Genomic DNA, 20,025 nt, shown 5'->3' with positions numbered 1-20,025 from the left:
TGGCCTCTGTGCCCTCTCTTACCACCTGACTTCCTCACTCCTCCCCACCTCCTTTCTTCTGTAGCCTTCTCCCTTATCTCTTGGCTGCAATAACCTTGGACTCAGGATGCCTGGGTCACTCCTTCCTCACTCCCTTAATCACCCCTGCCAAGATGCAGAACTTCACCCCTGGCACTGGGTTCCCTGGCCTGACCTGCCCTCCTCGTGTGGGTGGGGCCAGGGGAGTCCATTCTAGCAGCACAGAGCAAACCTCCGTGACAGTGGCCTGTGGCCTGTTGCTGCTACTAGTGGGAGTCTGGCTTTGGCGACCGTATGGCTCTGCATGACCAGAAGCTTGTGGGAGCTGCAGTTCCTCCTAGTTCTGCTTCCAGCCCAGATCCTGAAACTTAGAGACAGAATATACTCTCAGGCTCCTGGGTACCTACAGTAGCCACAAGCGTCCTTTATGTCACTTTCACCCTGTCAGCCTTACCTAGGGAAGATGCCCTGCATTATCCTAACTGCTGGGTGTGGGAGCCAAGAGAGGGCCTCATTAGCATGTCAAATGCTCCCATACCTGGTGCTCATCAGAACCCAGAGTGACTCTGGTCCAATTCTACAAATGAAAGAATATGGAGCCGTGCTTAACAGTCTGCCCAAGTTACAAGCCATCCAGTGCATGGCAAGGGGAACTCGGGTCTCCAACCTGCCAGGTGAAAACACTTCTGGCCACATACTGAGAAGGGGTTGGGGGGGGGGGTCTATCCCTGTTCACTTAATTCCCCTCCTGAGAGGGGCTGCTAAGTCACACCTGACTCCCTCCACCTTTCTCCCCAGGCTGCCATCCTCACCCTAATAGTGACTCCTGGCATGGGATGACAGTGTCAGAGCCAGAGGGCTGGCTCCTTTCCCCTTTTAGCCAGGAAAGTCCCTGCTGCCCCTGTCAGATCCTTAGCAGTCACCACGCCAGCCATGTAACCAAACTCCTGCATTTTATTTCTGTAGAAAGCCCTGATCCCATCTCCAGGACTACCGGAAGGTAGAGAAGCTCTGGGTGCCTGTGCAGGAGGCATAAGGCACGCCCCGGGAGCGAATCTGCAGGGTATGGAAGGTGAGGGGTGGGTTGGGGCCCGAGGAGCCTGGGTTCAGGGACTCGGTGTGAGGCTCCATCACAGTCACAGGGACTGCATAGGACAGCGTCTGGGGCCGGTCATCATGGCGCCTCACTGTGCCCTTGCTCAGGAGGTGCAGGATGCAGGAGAGGACATCGGTACTGTTGCAGGCAGATCCCCTACCGAGGCTGCTGACCAAACCCCTGGGAGGACATGGGCCCTTCTGCCAAGCGTCCAGGACCTGGGAAGGAGAGGGAAGGGCGAACAGCAGGTTGGAGAGACCCAGCTCACTCCACCTCTAGCTTCCACTCCAGGCACAAGCCTCAGCCAGCGAGCTCTAAGGACATCAGGCACGCCCCAACCCCACCCCTTACACACGTACAGGCTCCGTAGTGAACCAGGGGCTTCAAACGTGGACCCACCTCCCCCTGCTCCCGCCCACCCCCACCCGAAAGTTCCTTCCCCCACTGCCCAGCCCCACCTACCCGGCAGACAAGCTGGTCAATGTGCAGCCCCTCATCCCCATGGGCCTTGAGGATTCGGACAATGAGGCAATTCAAAAGGTTCCTCCTCTTCTCCAAGTTCCGGCCTTCTTCATCCTCTGCTTTCAGGTATGTCTGAGGTGGGATGAGCCACACATTGCCCCTCCTTGGCCTGGGCTCCTCGCTGCCATCTCGAATCTTGAGCACCCCTGAAATAAGCACTGGTCTTCAGTGGGGGACCCACAACGAGGCTGAGAGCAGAGGCCCCTCTGCCCCAGGTACACACCTCCTGGGACATCCTTTTGCTCTTGAAGGTCCAGGGGGCCTCTTGAAGAGGTAAGAGGCCCAATTGCCTGATTGAGCATGTCTGGAGAGAGCCCGGAGAGTGCCAGCAGACTCTCCACAGAGACAGCCTTAAAGAAGAGGAGGGAAACATTCTAGTCTTCCCTAAGGGGTGGAGCAGAGAAGGTACAGGGAGGGAGGATAGGGAGTCGAGGTTTAGGGAGGAAGGGTGAGGGACAAGGTACAGAGAGCACAGATGCATAGAGGAGCAGGGCCACCTTCAGGTCATTGAGATACAGCAGCAGCCACATCTGCACGGTGGACACATGCAGGGTCTGGTCCCCAAACTGCAGCTCAGCCCGACCCAGCCATGTCCACTGCAGTCGCCTCTGAGGGCCCCGCTCCAGGGCAGGGTAACTCTGGCCTGAGAAGGATCAGGGAAAAAAGGAGTCAGGGCTGGTGAGGGGGTACTGTGGGTTGAGCTCTGCCCCTGCTAATGTCTGCAGAGCATGTGTCCCAGTGTTTATGGATACCGTGGTTCCTGGTCTGAACTTCTAGAGCTTAGCCTTCCCCGTATCTGCCTCCTGGGTAAGCCTCAGGAATCCGGGAGCCCACTCTGTGCCTAGCCTTGTGCAAGGGGACTCTGATCAGTGACTTCCAGGAGTTCCCCATTTTTTTAAGGGAGACCAAAACCACAAAATGAGGAAGGACTGGGGCTCTCATCAAACTGGAATATCCACGAGAAATGAGTTCTCCCTGGTTAGTCTGGGAGCCCCCTGAGGGCAGTGTCTGAGTCTCTTCCCCCTCCTGTGTTGCTGCCCAGGCCAGGATCAGCCCCCAATGGGAAGCTTAGGTTATGGTGACTGACCAGGAGCCAGAGCCCTGCCAATGAGGGAGGTCCCTTCTGGTGACCTCAGGTGCGCTTGACTCCATCCTCCCCACCTCCCACTCTCTAAAGAGAGTCCTATGTCTGTTTTAAGCATGGAAAAGGCAACAGTCTGGGGATCTGGTGCTTGACAACCCCACCCCCTCACCCCAAACCTAAGCTCCTCACTTTCTTCACTGAGGCTCCTACCCCGGGGCCCAGCCCCACCCACAGGCCCTTTCCCTGAATCCCATCCTCTTCCAGCCATTCCCCCCCACCGGCCCCCGCCCGCCCTCTGCCCAGCTCCTCACTCTTGTTGTAGAAGTTGGAATATCGGTTCAAAGTGCCCCTGAGATAGGCCGGCAGGCAGGTTCTGGGGGTCAGCGTGTGGCAGATGGAGGCAGTGGGCCAGCAGCGTGGTGACAGGACCAGCACGGACACTTCTGGCATCGCCCCTTCATAGTAGAGATCCTCATCTTCCTCCTCGTCCTCCTCCTCTTCCCCTGCCACATCTGTGGCCGCTGCTGCCCCCGCTCCTTCTGCCTCCTCTGCCTTCTCTCTCTTGTGCTCCCTGTCACTGGCCTCGTGGCCCCCCTGCAGAAGAGACGGGGTTCCCGACAGCCGGTGGGCCTCCTCTGGTCTACTCCTCTCCTCTCTTCCTCCTACCTCCCCACGTGCTAATCCCTTTACCGCCACCCACCTGTATCTTCTTCTCAGTGTCCTCCAGCTTCAGGAGCTCCTGATCCAGCCGCTGGAGCTGGTAGACGTGGAACTGGCGCTGCAGCTCCTCGGACATGCTCAGGCTCCGCAGCATCTGCTGGGGGAGGCGGTTGGGGAAGCAGGGACCGATCTGCTCCAGCACGGCCCCCTCCAGCCAGCTCGAGCCCACGCCCAGGAGACGGTCTGCCATGTAGTGCCTGCGGTGTCACACACAGGCCAGGCCGAGCCTCAGTGTGGGCACTCGGCCTGGCCCAGCTGCCTGCGCCAGGACTCCAGCCTGCCCCAACCCCAGACTCCCAGGTGCTTGCCCGGCACCTGCCCCTGTCATCCGCTCCCCAGGTCCACACTCACTGGTAGTAATGCTCGAAGGTGGTGGCTATCTCCAGGCCAGAGAAAATTAGGACTGTCTCCAGGCATCGCTGCAGCTGCACTAGCATCTCCATCCCCCGGGCTCCGCCAATCCGACTGCCCTGGATCCGCTGGTCAATGTGCCGGGCAAACTGTTCACTCACCTGGGCAATGGGGAGGGCACAGGAAAACCCTGAACGCGTGACTGGAGGAGGTGAGTGGGAGCAGAGAGGAAGGTCTGAGGAAGTAGATATGAACAGCTAAGCTGCCTCGTAAGTTGGTCAACACTTTTGCTAAACTTAAAAAAAAAATTTTTTTAATGTTTTATTTATTTTTGAGAGAGAGAGAGAGAGACAGAGCATGAGCAGGGGAGGGGCAGAGAGAGGGAGACACAGAATCCGAAGCAGGCTCCAGGCTCTGAGCTGTCAGCACAGATCTCAACATGGGGCTCGAACTCATGAACTGCAAGATCATGACCTGAGCTGAAGTCAGACGCTTAATCGACCGAGCCACCCAGACGCCCCAATTACCAAACTTTTATAAAATGGTTAACAGTTGTGCAAATTAATTAGGAAGTGTTTTTGCACACCGAACATGTCTAAAAGTTAAACTAATGACAATAATTTAATGGGAGTTAATAATTTATGTGGACAAAGATGGTCACACTGCAGTGTTACTGATACGACAGAATGACCAGGAGCACCTCATGGAGCCACTGCTTCAGCTCCCCCTGCACTACTGTCGGCTTGCCAGGGTGCTTAGCCTGTCTTAGTGTGTCATCTGCTTAAGTGTGCGCCTTCCCGAGAAGACAATAAACTTTGAGGACAGGGAACTTGCTCTTATCACAGTGCCTGACACATTTTAAGCACTTACTAAATATTTAAGGAATGCTGGAGTAAATTATAGTACATCCATTAGATGGAATTTATACAAAAATAAAAAATCATGATCTCATGGCTCATAAGTTTGAGCCCCGTGTCAGGCTCTGTGCTGGCAGCCTGGAGCCTGCTTTCAGATTCTGTCCCTGTCTCTGTCTCTCTGCCCCTCCCCCGCTCACACTCTGTCTCTCTCTCAAAAATGAATAAATGTTAAAAAATTTTTTCTTAAATAAAAAATAAGGACAAATAGCAACTCTGAAATAAGGCTTTTAAGGTAACGGTCAAAAAACAACAAGCTAAAGCATTTTAGCTACTCGTGAGTAAACTGTTAAATCATGCACGCAGACTGAAGAAAGTGCATCAAGATATATTAGCACAGCATGCTTCAGGTCACTATGTGTTTCTTTCACTTTTTATTTAAATTTTTTAAATGTTTATTTTTGAGAGAGAGTGAGCAAGCAGGCGTGAGTGGGGGAGGGGCAGAGAGAAAGGGAGACATGGAATCTAAAGCAGGCTCCAAGCTCTGAGCTTTCAGCACAGAGCTGGACGCAGGGCTCGAACTCACAAACCCAAAGATCATGACCTGAGCTGAAGTCGGACGCTCAACCGACTGAGCCACCCAGGCGCCCCTCTCTGAATCTTTAAAACATGGTTATGTACCCATACATGTTCCTTGCTGAATGGGAACGGAAGGGTGGTCGTTTTGAGAAGGTGGGGAAGGGGGGGTTTGCAGGGAGAGGTCCAGGGCAGAGGCAAGGGCGGGAGGCTTACATGGGCAGCTTTGAGAAATGAGAGCTTCAGCAAGGCACCAGCACAGCCGTTCTGCAGCGCCAACAGGAAGGCTGCCCGTGGCCCAAACAGCTCCGAGCTCGACTTCTGCAGATTATGGAAGTGTTCACAGTAACGCGGCACAAAGTCACCATCCCGCCAGCGTGAGGTCAGAAAGTTGTTCACCTGGAGGAGAGCGGCTGCAGCGTGAAGGGACAGCCCAGCATGCCACCAGACAGTTGTACCCTCCCTCCCCGGCACCCGCCCCTGCCCACCTGCTCCTCCACCACGGCCCGCCAGCAGCGGGTCAGGTTTCTCACGATGCTGCTGGGAAGCCCCCGGGTAGCCAGGGAGCTCCAGTCATGGCTTCTGTTTCTGCCCTCTGTGGAGACAGGGGAGGGGGCAGAGGCAAGGTGGGAGCAGCCCCTCAGCTCAGCGTGAGCCCCAGGGCTGTTCCTGACCTCCTGCCACCCCAGAACGATGCTCCTGAGCGGGGGTGAAACAAACAGGTGAACAGGCTTAGTGGGTAGGGAGGGAAAGCGGGAGGAGGGACAGAAGGCCATCCTAACCGAGCTCCCACCTGAATCTCAGGTACTCACTGGGCCGGGGAGCGGCCACCGCTGGAGGGGGCGCCTCACAGGGCTCCACGTGCACCAGCAGGTGGGTGAGGCGGCGCACCCGTGAGGAGAAAGCAGCTGCGCGGCTCTGGGGATTGTGGGCAGCCTCCCGACACTCCAGGTACTGGTCCAGCAGCCAGCCCAGGGGGCTGATGCCATCCTCATCTGGAGATTGGGAAAAACAAGCCGTGGTGGGCCATGTCTCTAGGGCAGGGGAAGAGGACGAAAGCACCAAGAAAGGGATTGGACAGAACATACGGGGTTGGCGCAGGTAGCAAGGCCCACCTGTCCTTATGGTGTCAGCTGACACCTGGGAGATGTAGGAAAGGAGGTGGTTAGGAGAAGGGGGACACTGGGCTACCAAACAAACATAGGTACCAAAAGGGCCAAGGGCATAATATAGGTGGCTCTGGGGCAGAACAAGAAGGGGCCGGTTAGTGGGGCCAGGGGTCGCAATGGTTACCAGGGGAGGTGATGTTCTGCACCAGGGGGCTGACCAGGGCCTCCCAGCAGGTCTTGCCCAGCGCTTGGGCGGCCTCATCGTCAGGGAGGAAGCGATCAGCAAAATTCTGCTCCTGACGCAGAGCCCCATTGAGCCTGGGGGTGAGGATGGGGGAGGCAGGTGTCAGAGGCTCAAGATGTAAGTTATCCTAGCATCTTCCCAGCCTAATGGTGGGGTAGCCCCTACCAACCAGACCAAATCCCCACCCGGTACTTTGAAGTTGTCCCATGTTAACAGACACATCCCACTCCCAACCCACCAAAGAAATCTTTCTTTCCTTCCCCAAACTGTAGAGCACGCCAGCCCCTTTCCCAAACATGTTAGCTCTCCATCTATACCTTCCACAGAAGGGCCAGGGCCACCCATAATAGTCTTACCTGCCACACACACACAGCCACACACACATGCTCGCACACACCTAGAACTCAGGTGCAGGAGGCTCCTGCGGTCCTCTGCTATGTCCTGGCTCCAAGCCTGTGCCCGGACCATGTAGAAGAGGCGTGTGTGACGACACAGCTGCTCCCGAAACACTGGCCAGAATGTGGGCTTAGGGCCTAGGACCTCCAACCCCCGAATGCGTGTGTCGATGCCGCCCTGCAATGTGCACATGCCTATTTTCACCTGCTCTGATCCTCCTCAGAGCGGGCTGGGGTCAGCCACACCTTTGGGCCTTATTCCTGGAGCTGCCCAGGGCCTAGCCTGGAGCTCTGGCTCACGATCTGCAACAGTTACACAACCCAGAGCTCTGTGTCCCCGGACCACACCCCATACTCCTGCCAAACCTGCTGGCAGCGCTTTATGCGGATCTGGATGATGGGCCAGAAGTGGGTCAGGTTCTCCAGGAGGATCACCCGGCTGGCTGAGGGCATCACGTTCACCTGGTTGGGGGCAGAGAGTGCTGTCACCTCCACGTGTGTGGATGGGAATGCCGAGGGCACTCAAGTCTGCTCCTGTTCTGTCCTTCCCTTAGCCCGGGGAGGGGGGTAAGGGGTCCTGACAAAGGGGTCCCGATGCCATCCTCACTGCTCAGGGCCTGATGCCATTACATAGGCACAGGGAGGAAGGACTCTACATTCTAGGGGGCGCAAGACAGGGAAGAATTTAGGAGTTTAGGAGTCTGGGCAGGAGGGCGGACCCTGTGAAGGTGGTCTCATGGTATAGGGGTCCCTACCGAGTTGAGCTCTGTGTTAAGAGAGTTGGTGCTGTCGCCCCCAAACACCACCACCCTGGCCGGCATATAGCTCGAGTCTTCACTAGCCACCAGGAGAGTCAGCTGCCTGGGAGCAGGGAAAAGGAAACAATCAGAACTGGAACCAGTAGGGTCCTTGTAGACAGAGGCAAGGGGACTCTTTGGTCATGTTTGTGTTGGGCGGGGGGAGCAGTGCTTCCCCCAAACAAACAAAGGGAAGTCACAAAAAAAGTATATGTGTGTCACTGAGCACATACATGGGGCCTGTTACCTGACGAGGATGCCCTGGTGCATGTGCAAGGTGATGTAGTGGGAGCCGGCGCTGCCATTGGACTCCCAGTAGGTCTTGGGGTTTCGATCCGTCAGCTTGCTGGCCCGGTGCGGGTTGGAAGACACCTCCACCTTCTCCCAGCACTTGTCCTCCTTCATTTCCACGCTGGAGCCTGGGGGCAAGTGGGAAGGGGTGGCCGTCACAGCCTGGTAGGTGTGGAGGGAAAACAGGGGCGGAGGGGTGTGGAGTAACGTGGGGACAGGCACAGACCCTGGCACAGATATCTGAGGAACACGTCAAAGAAGGGGATGTTGATGGGTCGGTGGGTTCGTCTGTGGTCTTCGATCTGGCCCAACACCATCTGCAGCCGGAACATCGGAGAGAAGGGGCGCGGGGAGGAGGGAGGGCACACATGGAGGACACGTGGGAACACATATGAAGGAAAGACCCAGCAGCAATGGGACTTCCTCCAGAACCCTGGCAGAGGCAGAGTGGGAGATGCGGAAGGTGGTGCAGAGAACAAATGCCCACAGGCTCATCAGACTCTCCTGTCTTTCCCAAATTCAGGAACACGGCCCCTTCCTCCGGTCCCACTCAGGTTTCATATTCTTACCCAGCTGCGAACCCACAGCCTCCCTCTGCCCTCTTTCCTGACCTGGATGCAGCCTCCCAAGATGTTGGTGGTGAGTTTCCGGTAGAGGTGGGCATGCTTCTCACACTTGAACACCATGTCCCGCAGCTCCTGAGCCAGATCCAGTTTTCCCAGGTGCTTTTCCAGTGCCTTGGAGATGGCATCTCGGGCTCCCAGCTGATTCAGCACCACAGCGTAGTCCCTGCTCACAGAGGCCAGGCGGTGCAGGAAGAAGATGAGTTCCTGGAGCACCTGACATGGGGACAGGGTGGGTGCATAAAGGGCACAAGGCACAGGCCACAGGGCATCTTCAGTAGTATTTACTCTACACCCGCTGGGTGCCGGGGCAACTGCAGTGAAAAGACAGAGTGAGGAAGTAAAAAGGCAGGAAGCGGGGAGACACGAGGGCTGAGTGGAGTTAGAGAACCTAAGGCAAACAGATAAAGAAAAGCTAAGAGATGCTCTGCCATCCTGGGGTTCTCAACCACTGATTTTGTTGGCAATGGGTGCAGAGAGCTTCCCAGGTTCCCTTTTAGGCTGTGTCCCAAGAACCAGTTGTGGGGCTGCATTTTGAGATGCTCAGGCCCTAAGCACAGGCAGGGAGGGGGCACAGAGGGGCACTCAATGAGTTTACCTCTGAAATGAAAACCTGGGTAACAGCCCAAAGGTGTGCACTGCAGACACCCACTGCCAAGCCTTGCAAGCCCAGGACCTCCCTGTGGCAGGAGATTCTGAGATGTGATGTCCTCTCTACCTCCTTCATCCACCTTATCCCCACAGGCCCAGCCAAACAGGAGGTACCGAGGCTTTTACTGTAATACAGACATAACCTTTTGTGTAAGAAAGGAGATGGCATGTAAGATCACACACTTGGGTTTGCTTATATTTGCATTTGCATAAGGATACACCAGAAGGACACATAAGTTAATACAAACGGTAACCAATAAGGTACATACGGAGAAGCACTGGGAAAATTGGGTGGAAGTGAGAAGAGGTAGAAGTGGGAATTCTCAGTGTATACCTTGTCGTACTGTTTTGATTTGTGACCTGTATGAATGTATTACCTATTTGAAAAAATAAAATTCAGTTTTAAAAACAAATTCCAAACCAAGAGCGCAAAGGCTCCATTGTGCCCTCCCAAGCCTCGCCCAGGGAGGGGGTCTGCCTCATCAGAGGCTGCCCTACGCCCTCTCCCTCTAGCGTCTCCCCGGAGCAGGGCAGGGGTACCTCTCGGTCAGTGTCTGGTGACCGCAGGCAGGCCATGCAGGCATCCATGGCCTCGTGCCAGGGGAGCAGCAGCGCCTCGGGGAAGTCCACCAGCTGCATCAGGATCCTGGGGAGCAGGCGGCAGCAGCAGAGAGATGTGTAGCCAGCCTCAAAGACCCCTTTGCCAAATGCCCCTCCCCACCCCCTCACCTCAGAACAGTCAGGTGCAGGGCCTTGTTGGCCGCTGGGGTGTCGAGGCCCCGCATCAGGGTGAGGAAGGGCTGGGGCTGCCTCTGCAGCTGCAGCAGGAGTGGCTTGATCTCCATCTCCCGAGGCCCCTCTGAGCTGAGGGCTCGCTCCAGGTCCAGGAAGATTCTGCCAGGCAGACCGCAGCCCTCCATCAGTCGCCTCAGAGGAGTGTCGGGACACTGAGTTGGGGGTTCTTTTCCTATGGGAAGATGGAAGTTACAAAGGTTGGCCATTGTCGGTGATGTTAGGATGAGAAAAGGACAGACAGATTCATAATTCCTAGTGCCTCCTAAAAACGTTTTTTTTTTGGCCCCCCTAAAAGTTAGGTTTGGGGATCTTAGGGCATCTCTGAATGCATTTATAAGACAATTTTGTGACAGACGTTATGTTTTATATTAGTAAAATAGCAAAGGAGCTTCCTGTCTGCAAACAGCAGAGCATTTCCCTGTATCTAAAAGCATGCAATAATTTGGCTTTCTCTACACTAGAAAAAGTCCAATGTGGGGACTTTTTTTTTTTTTTTTTTTGGGAGAGAGAGAGAGGACAGGGGAAGGGCAGAGAGAGAATCTTAAGTAGGCTTTGCACTGGGCGTGGGGCTTGATCTCATGACTCTTGGATCATGACCTGAGTGGAAATCAAGAGTTGAACAACGAACCAACTGAGCCGCCCACAGGCGCCCCCAAACGTGGGGGCTTTTAAAGGCTCAAATCTCTTGCAATTTTCTGACTTTCCATCCTCCCTCACTCATTGGAGGGAGCGACTCTAAGCTTCAGATTCTTCCTAAGATGCCACCTGTTCCAGACGGGATTGCACAAAAACCGCACAGGTGCCTCTCCTGGGCTAGCACTCTCCTAGAGCCAGTCTGCAGAGCTGCAGGGTCTTTTTGGCATCCCACCTTCCACTCTGGATGCATCTGCTGATTCCTGAGGCTGGGCCTGGGCTTCCGGCAGGGTTGGGTAAGCTGGCTGCCCTGCCAGGGCCTCAGGCCCATATTTCCTGTAGACACGGCAGTTGAGCAGGTCCCTGAGAGCGCTGTCATCGAGTCGCTGTGGCAGAGCCAGCAGTAGGTGCTGGGCCAACTCCATGGGCACAGCCAGCTCAGCCAGGATCTCGTCATCCAGAATCTGTCATCGGGGAGAAGCTCTCACTGTAGGTAGCCCTGCTGGCACAGAGGCTCCAGGGGCAGTTGGTAGGGGTGGGGATCTCTACACACATCCTCTCCTTGAGGAACCTCTCATGGCTGGCAGCTGCTTTTTCTCACACAGCTTGCCAATGCCTCTGAACATTCTAGATCTCTTCCCTGCAGCTCCTTACAACTGTGGACCTCCACTCCCCATCCTCAGCCTTCAAATGCTCTGTCACAGTCCAGCCCTTGCAGTGAGCCCTCCAACTTCTGGGTGTCCGGACTGGCTCTACCTCGCCATCCAGGTTCTCCTGAAGGATCTGGAGAACCTCCTGATGGTCGGGTCCATCCAGCTTCTTGATGAAGAAGAGGAGCTCCCACCATTCCGCCTGGGTCAAGTGTTCACTTTCTTCAGCATCCTCATCCTCAGGCAGCACGTAGGGCACCGCATAGAGCTCTGTCATGGGCTTCCACCGCCAGGAGGGCAAGGCTGTGGCTACAGGTCACAGGGCACGGGGATGTCACTGCCCACCCAGCCAGACCACTGTTCCTTTGCTCAGCGCTGACCCTGTTTTCTCCCAGGGCTCACCTATACCCAGGGCTCCACTGACCACAGCCCCATGGTTCTCATCAGCCTCAACCACATCTTCAATGTCTTCCTCAAAGCCCAGAATTTCCAGCATGTGCCAGTGTACCCAGTAGGTGCGGCCTGTCGACTCCCACAACACCTGGAGGATATGGGAAAAAAGAGAAGGGGAAGAGAAGGCTCACTCAATGACTGGCTGTGGCCCAATGATGAGGACATACAGCCCTCAGGCTGACCACCTGACCAGGTCTGGAACAACCTCCAAATAACACAACGCTGGCATATGGAGAACATGAACACACACACAAAGGATGCCTTCTCCTCTGGGGATGGGCTCTGCTTCTCCTCCCACCCTATCCTTTGATGGCTCATGCTCCCCGCACTTCCTCCTGGCCTCACCTACTCTCTCCCTGACCCTGACCTTTAGGAAAGTCTTGCTATATCAATATGTTTCTTCCTGGGAGTGAGTCTTCCTGACCTGATAGCTCCCTCAACTCCAACTTTCTCAGCTCTCCAATGGCTCCCTTCTCAACTGTTGATCCCCTTTAACCATTCCAGTCCCCATGGGGGCTTTCTCACTGGGTGGCCTGCCAGAGCCCCCTGCACAGAACCCCAGTTATACTTCCCCAGCTAAATCCCCAACAGTGTCCCACACGCACCCTCACTCACCTGCACGGGGGGCACGCCGTTGTTGCTCTGCCGGAACTCACCCTCGTCCCCAGCGCTGACCTCCTCGTAGTCATCCAGCATGCGAACTCGCATCCCAGCCTGCAGCGTCTCTCGCACGTACAAGGCATAAGTATTGCCACTTGCAAACTCAGAGCGAGGGCGGAACCTCCTTGACCTCCTAATGGAGGGCCGGACCCGGGCGGGTGGCAGCCCTGGGCCAGCCTCTGCCAGCTGGGGCTGGAAGATGGAGCACGAAGACCGTGCCGAGGGCCCCTGTTTGCTCGAGGCCCAGTCCCAGCGCATGGCCTGCACAAGCTCTGAGATGAGGGTGCCCATGGCCATGCTGAACTCCAGCTCCAGTCGACCCCTCTCCCCACTCAACTCCTCGGGAGCAGAGTTGCTCTGGGCTCCTGGTTCTGCAGCACTGTCATTCAGCTGGTCCAGAAGAGAAGTGACATGCAAATAGCGCTTCACCAGGGAGAAGAGAAGCCTTCCTGGGACCTGTAGGATGCAACCTTTGGCCTATGTCCACCTTGTCTCAGCTCTAGCTCCCCTTTCCACACCACCCTTCAAGGGTGGGTGCAAAGGTCTGGTCCCTAGATCTTGTCCACAGCCCCCCCCCCCACCTCCCCACAGAATACCTGTGGCAGCTGGATACCCTCAAAAGACATGGGGTGTTCAGAGAGTGTGGCCTGTGCAAACAGAGCTAGCAGAGCACAGCGGCTGTCAAAATCTAGGTGTTTCTCAATGGCTTCTTGCTGGCTCAGCGACAGAAGAATCTGGGTCCGGGTCCCTGAAACCCACACCCCAGTCAGTAACTGCTCCCTAACATTGCCCTTCCCAGGCATCCCTCCTAGATCCTCTACTGTCTTTGTCCGATCCCTTGTTGCCACACACAGGATCGATAGCTCTACCTACTTACCTACGTACCTACCTACCTATATCTGCAATATCTATATCTGTAATTGTCTAATAACTCTTTCTTGGCATAGAGATCCAATTAATAGGAGGTTCTTGAAGACTCAGTCCTCTTTCTTTTATTATTTTTTAGAGTAATCTCTATACCTAACATGGGGCTTGAACTCATGACCCCGAGATCAAGAGTACCGTGCTCCACTGACTGACCCAGCCAGGCATCCCCCCAGCTAGGCATCCTTCCTCTTCCTGCAGAGATGCCCCCACCACCTTCCTACCCCCTTTTCTCCCAACTCAAAGAGAAAGGCAACAGAATCATTCAGGCACTGATGAGGCAGAGGCTCTTGCCACAGTGTCCTGTGAGGCCCTGAGCTGACCTACCTTCCCCTTCCTTTCTCCCCACACTGCTTCTCACCAGCATCATGAGAGGCCAGGGCTTGTATCATCCGGCCCGCGCTCCAGCGAATCTGGTAATCAGGACTACTCAACATGTGCATGAGCAAGTCCAGGACCCTTGGGTCTTTGAATACACCAGTGAGGGGCTCGATGCTGGCGTAGGCGCTGAGTACGTGGACAGTGTGAAGCAAAGGAGCAGGAGGGATGGTGCCCACACACTCCTCCAGCTGCCGGAGGGCCCTCTGAATCAAAGACTTCACATCGGTTTCCATTTCCCCCAGCACAGATTTGTCCAGGGCCCCAGCTTCCCCTGCAATCTCCTGAGAAGGTCCGATGACCTGGCCGTCCTCGCCCAGCATCTTGTGGCAGTTGGCATAGATCTCGTCGTTGGACATCCACAGCAGGATGTGTTCGGCCTTGCAGTCCACTTGGCTAGAGCCCCCTTCCCCATCATCCCCACGCCTGAGGATGAGCCAGCGGATCTGGTACTCAGGATGCCCATCATGGCCCACCCGCTGGCGGATCAGCTCATCTGGATAGGCATGCAAGCCCGGCCCCAGGGGCACTCTGAATTCCCTGTAGCGGAGTTCCCCCACCATCCTGGCACCTGAGACACAGAAGGAAAAGAGAACAGTCATGCTAAAATGAGAGGGGGAGTTCCAAAAATCAAGGACATCCAGGAGTTGGGGAAGCAAGTGTGGCAACAGCTGTCAGGTTGGCTGGGGTAAAGAAGGGCCCAGGAGTTGCCTGCTGCAGGCTGGGTGGGGCCAGGCCTAAGCAGGGGAACACTAGGGCGTTCTAAGAACACAAAATTTGGTTGAAAGGAGGGTCGAAGGCCCTGCAGCCTGGAGTGGGTTGGTTTGGAGCAGTGGGAAGGGGACAGTGGGGGCAGGGGAGCCTTGCCATAATTAATCCCAAAGCACTGCCATAGGCAGCAGCCCTGAGAAGGGGATCCATGAAGCCCTGAGGGGTGTGTGTTGGGGAGTGGGGGTGGGGAGTGAGATCCCGAGTGTGTCTGGGAAGGGATGCTAGCTCCAATGGTTGAAGCGCAGGAGTGTGTCACAGAGGCAAGAGATTTGGTGGGGGAGAATTGGTGGGATGGGGGGGCAAGGCGCGAGGGGCTGGGAGGAAAGCCTGGTGGGCTGCAGGCGCGCAGGACTGGAGACACTGGAGCAGCAAGGCCGGTGGGGGCGACAGGAGACCCGGTGGGTTGAACGGCGGGAGGCTAGGTGGACCCTAGAAGCCGGGGGCGCGCGGCAAGGGGCTAGGCCAGATAAACGAGAATCCCAAGGCACTGTGGAACTGGGGTGGGGGACGCGAAATCGAGTGCGCGCGCGGCTCGGTGGGCGAGAGTGCGGAGGAAAATCCAGGGTAGGGGCGGGGGGGCTCTGGCCACCTCAGAAGGCGATGGGGGTCCGGCGCGAGGCCTCTCCTTCGCTGAGCTAGGGACGCGGCGCAGACGATGGCGGCGTTGCTGGCGGAGATTTGGGCCCCGCCTGGGCCCCCGAGGGGGGTCGAGGCGGAGAGGCGGGAGGGGGCGTGCCTCCGAAGGACAAGCGGGCAGGCAGGGGGCGTGGCGTGCAGGCACAGAGCACCTCGGGCGGCCACTGTCACCGCCCAGCGCGCAGGTCAGCGGCAGCCTGGGTAGGGCGGGGCAGGGCGGAGACGGGGCCCAGCCTGCAGCGCCGCCCGCCCAGCTCTGGGGGCTCCGCCGCCTGCCCGCCTGCCCGGAGTCGTGGCTCATTTCCGCCAGACCCAGCGGAAAGCTAGGGGCCTTGGGAGAGCTCCGGGGCGGAGTCGTCAGTGCCACCTCGGCGACGCGCGGCACCTCCTCCTCCTCCGTGCCGCCCTTTCCTCTTCCTTTTCATTCCCCTTCCTTCCACCGGAAGTGCTCTCCCCGACTCCCGAAGTCAGAACAGGAGACCTTGGAGGTCATTTATTCTCCCCTCTACCATTACATAGAAAAAAACTGGCACAGGGTGGGGGTTGGGGGGGGCGCGGCTGGAAATGAGCAGCTCCAGTCTTTGCCCCATATCGTCCTTTCTCCTCTCCCGTCCTTGTTTGCTCTGGTGTTTTTTTCCGGGTCTAGTATGTGCAATCCTCCCTCCCCCAAAAAACAGTAACTGCTAAAAATGAGGGGTGATTTTATTAGAATCCAGGGATCTCAGCTTTGGGCAGCAGCCGAGGGCAGCTTCACGTAACTCTTCATAGGGGGCAGTGGCCGAATCTTGCGGCCAGCCCAGCCCCCCTTGCGGTGCCACAGCCCGCTGGAAGGCCTCTTGCCTAGCCAGCGGTTCCGCCCAGCCTTGCCGATGACCCTTTTGTTATGATCAACGTTGGATACCCGGCCTACTGTTGCCATGCACGTTTCCAGAACCTGACAGAGAAAACAGATGGAGGAGAATGCATCATGGGGAAACAGCCTGACATTGTTGACTGCATGACTCTGAGGCTTCTTACACTGACTGAGAGAAGGGAGAGGACAGGAGAAAACCACAGCATAATTGAACCTGACGGCAGGTCCTATGGTAGTTGAAAACAAAAGGCATTGTTCCCTGTCTATTACAGTGTCAAACTGACAGGACATGCCTAGTCACATGGCAGAAAAGGACACACCTAGCTCATGGTAGTTCCCAACATAAAACACCTGGGAACTATCCTGGACAAGAAGGGTACATTCCAAAACTTCCTCCTTTGCTGGTCCTCCCACCTGTACCCACACACACACACCTGCATCTGTCTCTTGGAAGGCAGCTGGATGATGGCCGTCCCATTCACCTTCCGTAGCAGCACACCACATGTCCCTGGGTAAGGGAGAAGGAGCTTTGCCACCCTCCAAAAAGGAAAAGGTAGGAGCAGATTTACAGGGGGACATACCCCATACCCTGCCCTTGCTTTGCCCTTTAGGAGCAGATACAATGAAGCAGGATGCATGCAATGTTTTAAGTCAAGACACATGCACCTCTCCATTCTCATTTTCCTTGTTTTTCCTTCTTTTTCTCTGCCAGTGGACCACATAAGAGTCCAAGGGTTCAGAGAATTGTGACCTCAGGTACTCTTTGGCCTTCCAAATTGTAAGACCCCCAAGCAGCTCATTTCCTCATACCTGCAGCTCGGATATACTGGGCCCCCCGGCCTGGCTCACTCTCCACGTTGTTGATGAGAGTCCCCACAGGCAAGGCCCCAAGGGGATGTGCATCCCCTTCCCGAGCAGCAACTAAAAGACATAATTTCATCAGCACCAGACCCCTTGCATCCTTTGAGCCCATACACGTCTGGTGGCCATCTCTTACCTGCCATTCGGCCTATGTGATCAGAGTTCAGGATTATATCTCCAGCCTGCATGTTTTCTGTGGCAATGATCCAGCGTTTCCGGCTGCCCCCAGCAACCAGAGCTATGTCTGCTGATCTGTTCAGGGTGAGGGACATATGAGCAGATCATCTAGGCAGCCCTATATCTTCTGAAAAGCCACAGAACAGTCATTCAGCTACACTGTCATCATCTCACATCCCAAACTTGCCTACAGGGATCATAGCGGACCACGATGACCTTCTCCTCAAAGGGTCCTGGCTTTGCTTCCAGCTCAGGCCGGAACCGCAGAAAATCAATCATGCGATAACGTTGCTTGTGGCCCCCGCCAATACCATGCACTTGGATTCGGCCTGTGGTCAGGAAAGTGCAGAGACATGACCCAGGTCAGATGATCAATTCCTAGCAGTGGGAACAGGCCCATGCTGGGCAGAGAGCAATGCTTCCCAACATTATGAGATGAGCAGAAAATGACAAAAAATTTGCATAGCAAATGGTAAATGGGGGTGGGGAAACACCTACATGGAACTTGATAAGAACATAATTATAAGATATTGAAATTACATAAAACTTCCAGACAAAATCTCTACAAATTATTGAATGCTAAAAGTTTATTGAGTGGTGTAAATAGTGCTCAGCTATTGTAAATTTTTTTCATTTTTTTTTAATTTTTAAAAATAAAATATTTATTTATTTTTGAGGTGGGGGGGCGATATGAGTGGGGGAGGGGCAGAGAGAGCCGGAGACACAGAATCCGAAGCAGGCTCCAGGCTCTGTGCTGTCAGCACAGGGCCCAATGCAGGGCTCGAACTAACAAGCCATGAGATCATGACCTGAGCCAAAGTTGGACACTTAACTGACTGAACCACCCAGGCACCCCATAAATTTTTGAAAGGCATGAAGAAAAATATAATTAACTTCATGTATATGTCTGGTTTTCTTTAATTACCTAGATAGTCTTTAGGAGCACAGACTACCTTCATGTTGCTTTGTGTTATACTCTTTGTTTCTTACACACCTACTACATGCAAAAGGAGTCCAATAAATTTTTGAATAAATAGGCCTAGGATCCTAACATGTTTTTCAATAAATTCCTCTGCTTTTCAATAAATAGACCTGGGATCCTAACATGTTTTTCCCCTTTAATGCTTAAATCCTTTTTCCCTTGGTCTCACCTGTGTGGTTTCGGCCCCCAGACTTCCTCATCTTCACTGGTGTGATGGTGTACTTGGTACGACTCTTCCAGGACACAAAATTGGCACTAAGGGCCACAGATGTAAGCACTGGGCGGCAGAGGAGCAACAATGAGGAAGAGGGCAGCTGGAGGAGGGTACTGCTTGTCACCTAGAGATAAACAAATCTCTTTACCTTAAAAGGTAACTGAAGAAGCATCGGAGAACCAAGGGTAAAGGAATAGACCAAGTAGCCTACTTCCTTCTAAGAATGTCCCAGACCAGCTGTCCAAAAGCTCCACCCTTTACCCTTGCACAAATACCAGGGTGGAATGTTTATACAGGTGTATGTGTATTGATTATCTCTCCTCATTTGAGGTACTTCTTCAATGGAATATTCTCCCCCCTTGGTGCATCTCCTTCCAAATTTGGCTCAAACCTCTCCTTCTGTGGGAAACTCTTCCTTCCCTAAACAACTCCCTTCTCCAAAGCTGGTAACTTTCCCATATCCATGTGCCACCATCAGCACCAATGCCTTTTGCCCCTCTGAATTTATGTTTCTGGGAGTATTTCAGATGTGAATGGAGGGGAAGGGTTATTTCTGTCTTGTTCCCTGCTGTATCCCCAGCATTTCACAGAGTAGGTTGGTTTGGTTTTGATTTTTAGTATGCATCTGCCAAACTCTACCATCACCCAGAAAGGTCCAGAGGAACAAGACTTACAACTTCTCTTTTCTGTGACTCACCAATTGCCCACCAGGAACTTTGAGGATACCTTTACCTTAGCCTCCTAATATTGCTATCTTGTCCTGCATTCTCTGATCTCAGCAATAACTCCTCTTTAATGGTTTAAGAGACCAGGCTTTGAAGCCAGACTGTGTAGCTCCAACAGTTGATGTATGACTTTGGACTGCTGATCAATTTTCTCATACGTAAAATGGTAATGATAATTACCTTATACAGTGGTTGCAAGGAGTTATTTTTGAGAGAGAGGGAGAGTGCGCACAAGCAGGGGAGGGGCAGAGAGACAGAGAAGATCCCAAGCGGGCTCCACGCTGTCAGCAGCGAGCCCCATGAGATCACGACCGGAGCCGAATTCGGATGCTTAACAGACTGAGCCACTCAGGCGCCGTAAGAGTTCATTTATTTAAAACATCTATTACTTATGCTTGGCTTATGACTGACACTCAACGTCAGTTATTATTGAAATCTGTACAGTTATCTGTAAGATACTTTCACCTCCAATATCTCGTCTGAGGAATCCCGTGACCCTGTGGAACAGCCACAATTAGAGAAGAGAAAGCTGAGGCTGAGCGTGACTTATCCAACGTCCCAGGCTGGCGTGACTCCTGACCAGACTCGCATTCTCCGTCTCCCATCCCAGGGTGCCCACTCCGGCGGCCCGAATAGGAACAGCCTCATTCCGAGATAGGGTGGATTACCTGGGCGGCCGGGAGCAGGCTCGAGCTGAGGGTGGCGACGGCCGGGGGCGTCAGGTTCAGTGAGCCCATAGCGCGAGTCAGTACCCTCAGGGCCATGACGATAACCAAGCTCCGCGGGGTTCAGCACACCACCGTTTCTTTTAGCCAGGCCGCCTGGCGCCTTTAGATGACGCTAACAAATCCCTGTGCCGTCGCTCTCATGACGTAATGAGGTGGGCAGACAACCCGAGACCAAGGTGACTACACACCTCCTTTCCTCCATGCGCGTGGTCGAAGCCAATCCACGGGCGACCCCTAGGTCGCGTGACTGAGAA

General features: G+C 54.8%; 2 protein-coding genes across 2 annotated transcripts; both read right to left on the bottom strand.

The window, feature by feature from the left end:
- Positions 1-954: 954 nt before the first annotated feature.
- CUL7 (cullin 7) lies at positions 955-15,783 on the bottom strand. The gene is made up of 26 exons (XM_027057717.2): positions 15,185-15,783; positions 13,808-14,395; positions 13,119-13,270; positions 12,478-12,978; positions 11,812-11,950; positions 11,516-11,718; positions 10,995-11,223; positions 10,061-10,298; positions 9,872-9,977; positions 8,669-8,896; positions 8,284-8,374; positions 8,014-8,185; positions 7,725-7,830; positions 7,336-7,431; positions 6,972-7,147; positions 6,515-6,648; positions 6,034-6,216; positions 5,710-5,816; positions 5,438-5,620; positions 3,792-3,952; positions 3,421-3,637; positions 3,032-3,314; positions 2,134-2,279; positions 1,860-1,986; positions 1,577-1,782; positions 955-1,332 (listed from the first exon to the last, which is right to left on the bottom strand). Exons 2-26 carry the CDS (start codon positions 14,385-14,387, stop codon positions 1,009-1,011), a joined length of 5,088 nt encoding a protein of 1,695 aa, XP_026913518.1. The 5' UTR covers positions 14,388-14,395; positions 15,185-15,783; the 3' UTR covers positions 955-1,008.
- A 132-nt stretch (positions 15,784-15,915) lies between these two features.
- MRPL2 (mitochondrial ribosomal protein L2) lies at positions 15,916-19,960 on the bottom strand. The gene is made up of 7 exons (XM_015071233.3): positions 19,712-19,960; positions 18,274-18,442; positions 17,310-17,451; positions 17,082-17,197; positions 16,895-17,005; positions 16,519-16,592; positions 15,916-16,165 (listed from the first exon to the last, which is right to left on the bottom strand). Exons 1-7 carry the CDS (start codon positions 19,805-19,807, stop codon positions 15,953-15,955), a joined length of 921 nt encoding a protein of 306 aa, XP_014926719.2. The 5' UTR covers positions 19,808-19,960; the 3' UTR covers positions 15,916-15,952.
- Between the last annotated feature and the right edge of the window lie 65 nt (positions 19,961-20,025).

The sequence above is a fragment of the Acinonyx jubatus genome, chromosome B2 (genome assembly GCF_027475565.1).
Source record: "Acinonyx jubatus isolate Ajub_Pintada_27869175 chromosome B2, VMU_Ajub_asm_v1.0, whole genome shotgun sequence".
Classification (NCBI taxonomy): domain Eukaryota; kingdom Metazoa; phylum Chordata; class Mammalia; order Carnivora; family Felidae; genus Acinonyx; species Acinonyx jubatus.
The sequence above is the reverse complement of the archived record's forward strand: the minus strand, read 5'-3'. Positions and strand labels throughout refer to the sequence as shown.

Bases quoted from the DNA above. Each gene is read 5' to 3' on its own strand.
- CUL7 (XM_027057717.2), bottom strand. From the start codon at position 14,387: ATGGTGGGGGAACTCCGCTACAGGGAATTCAGAGTGCCCCTGGGGCCG. The intron at 11,224-11,515 runs GTAGAGCCAGTC...CCCCGATGACAG, and splicing joins AGGAGAACCTGGATGGCGAG to ATTCTGGATGACGAGATCCT. The intron at 5,817-6,033 runs GTGAGTACCTGA...CTGTCTCCACAG, and splicing joins GGTGGCCGCTCCCCGGCCCA to AGGGCAGAAACAGAAGCCAT.
- MRPL2 (XM_015071233.3), bottom strand. From the start codon at position 19,807: ATGGCCCTGAGGGTACTGACTCGCGCTATGGGCTCACTGAACCTGACG. The intron at 18,443-19,711 runs GTAATCCACCCT...GTTTATCTCTAG, and splicing joins GCCTGCTCCCGGCCGCCCAG to GTGACAAGCAGTACCCTCCT. The intron at 17,198-17,309 runs GCAAGTTTGGGA...CACCCTGAACAG, and splicing joins GTCCGCTATGATCCCTGTAG to ATCAGCAGACATAGCTCTGG.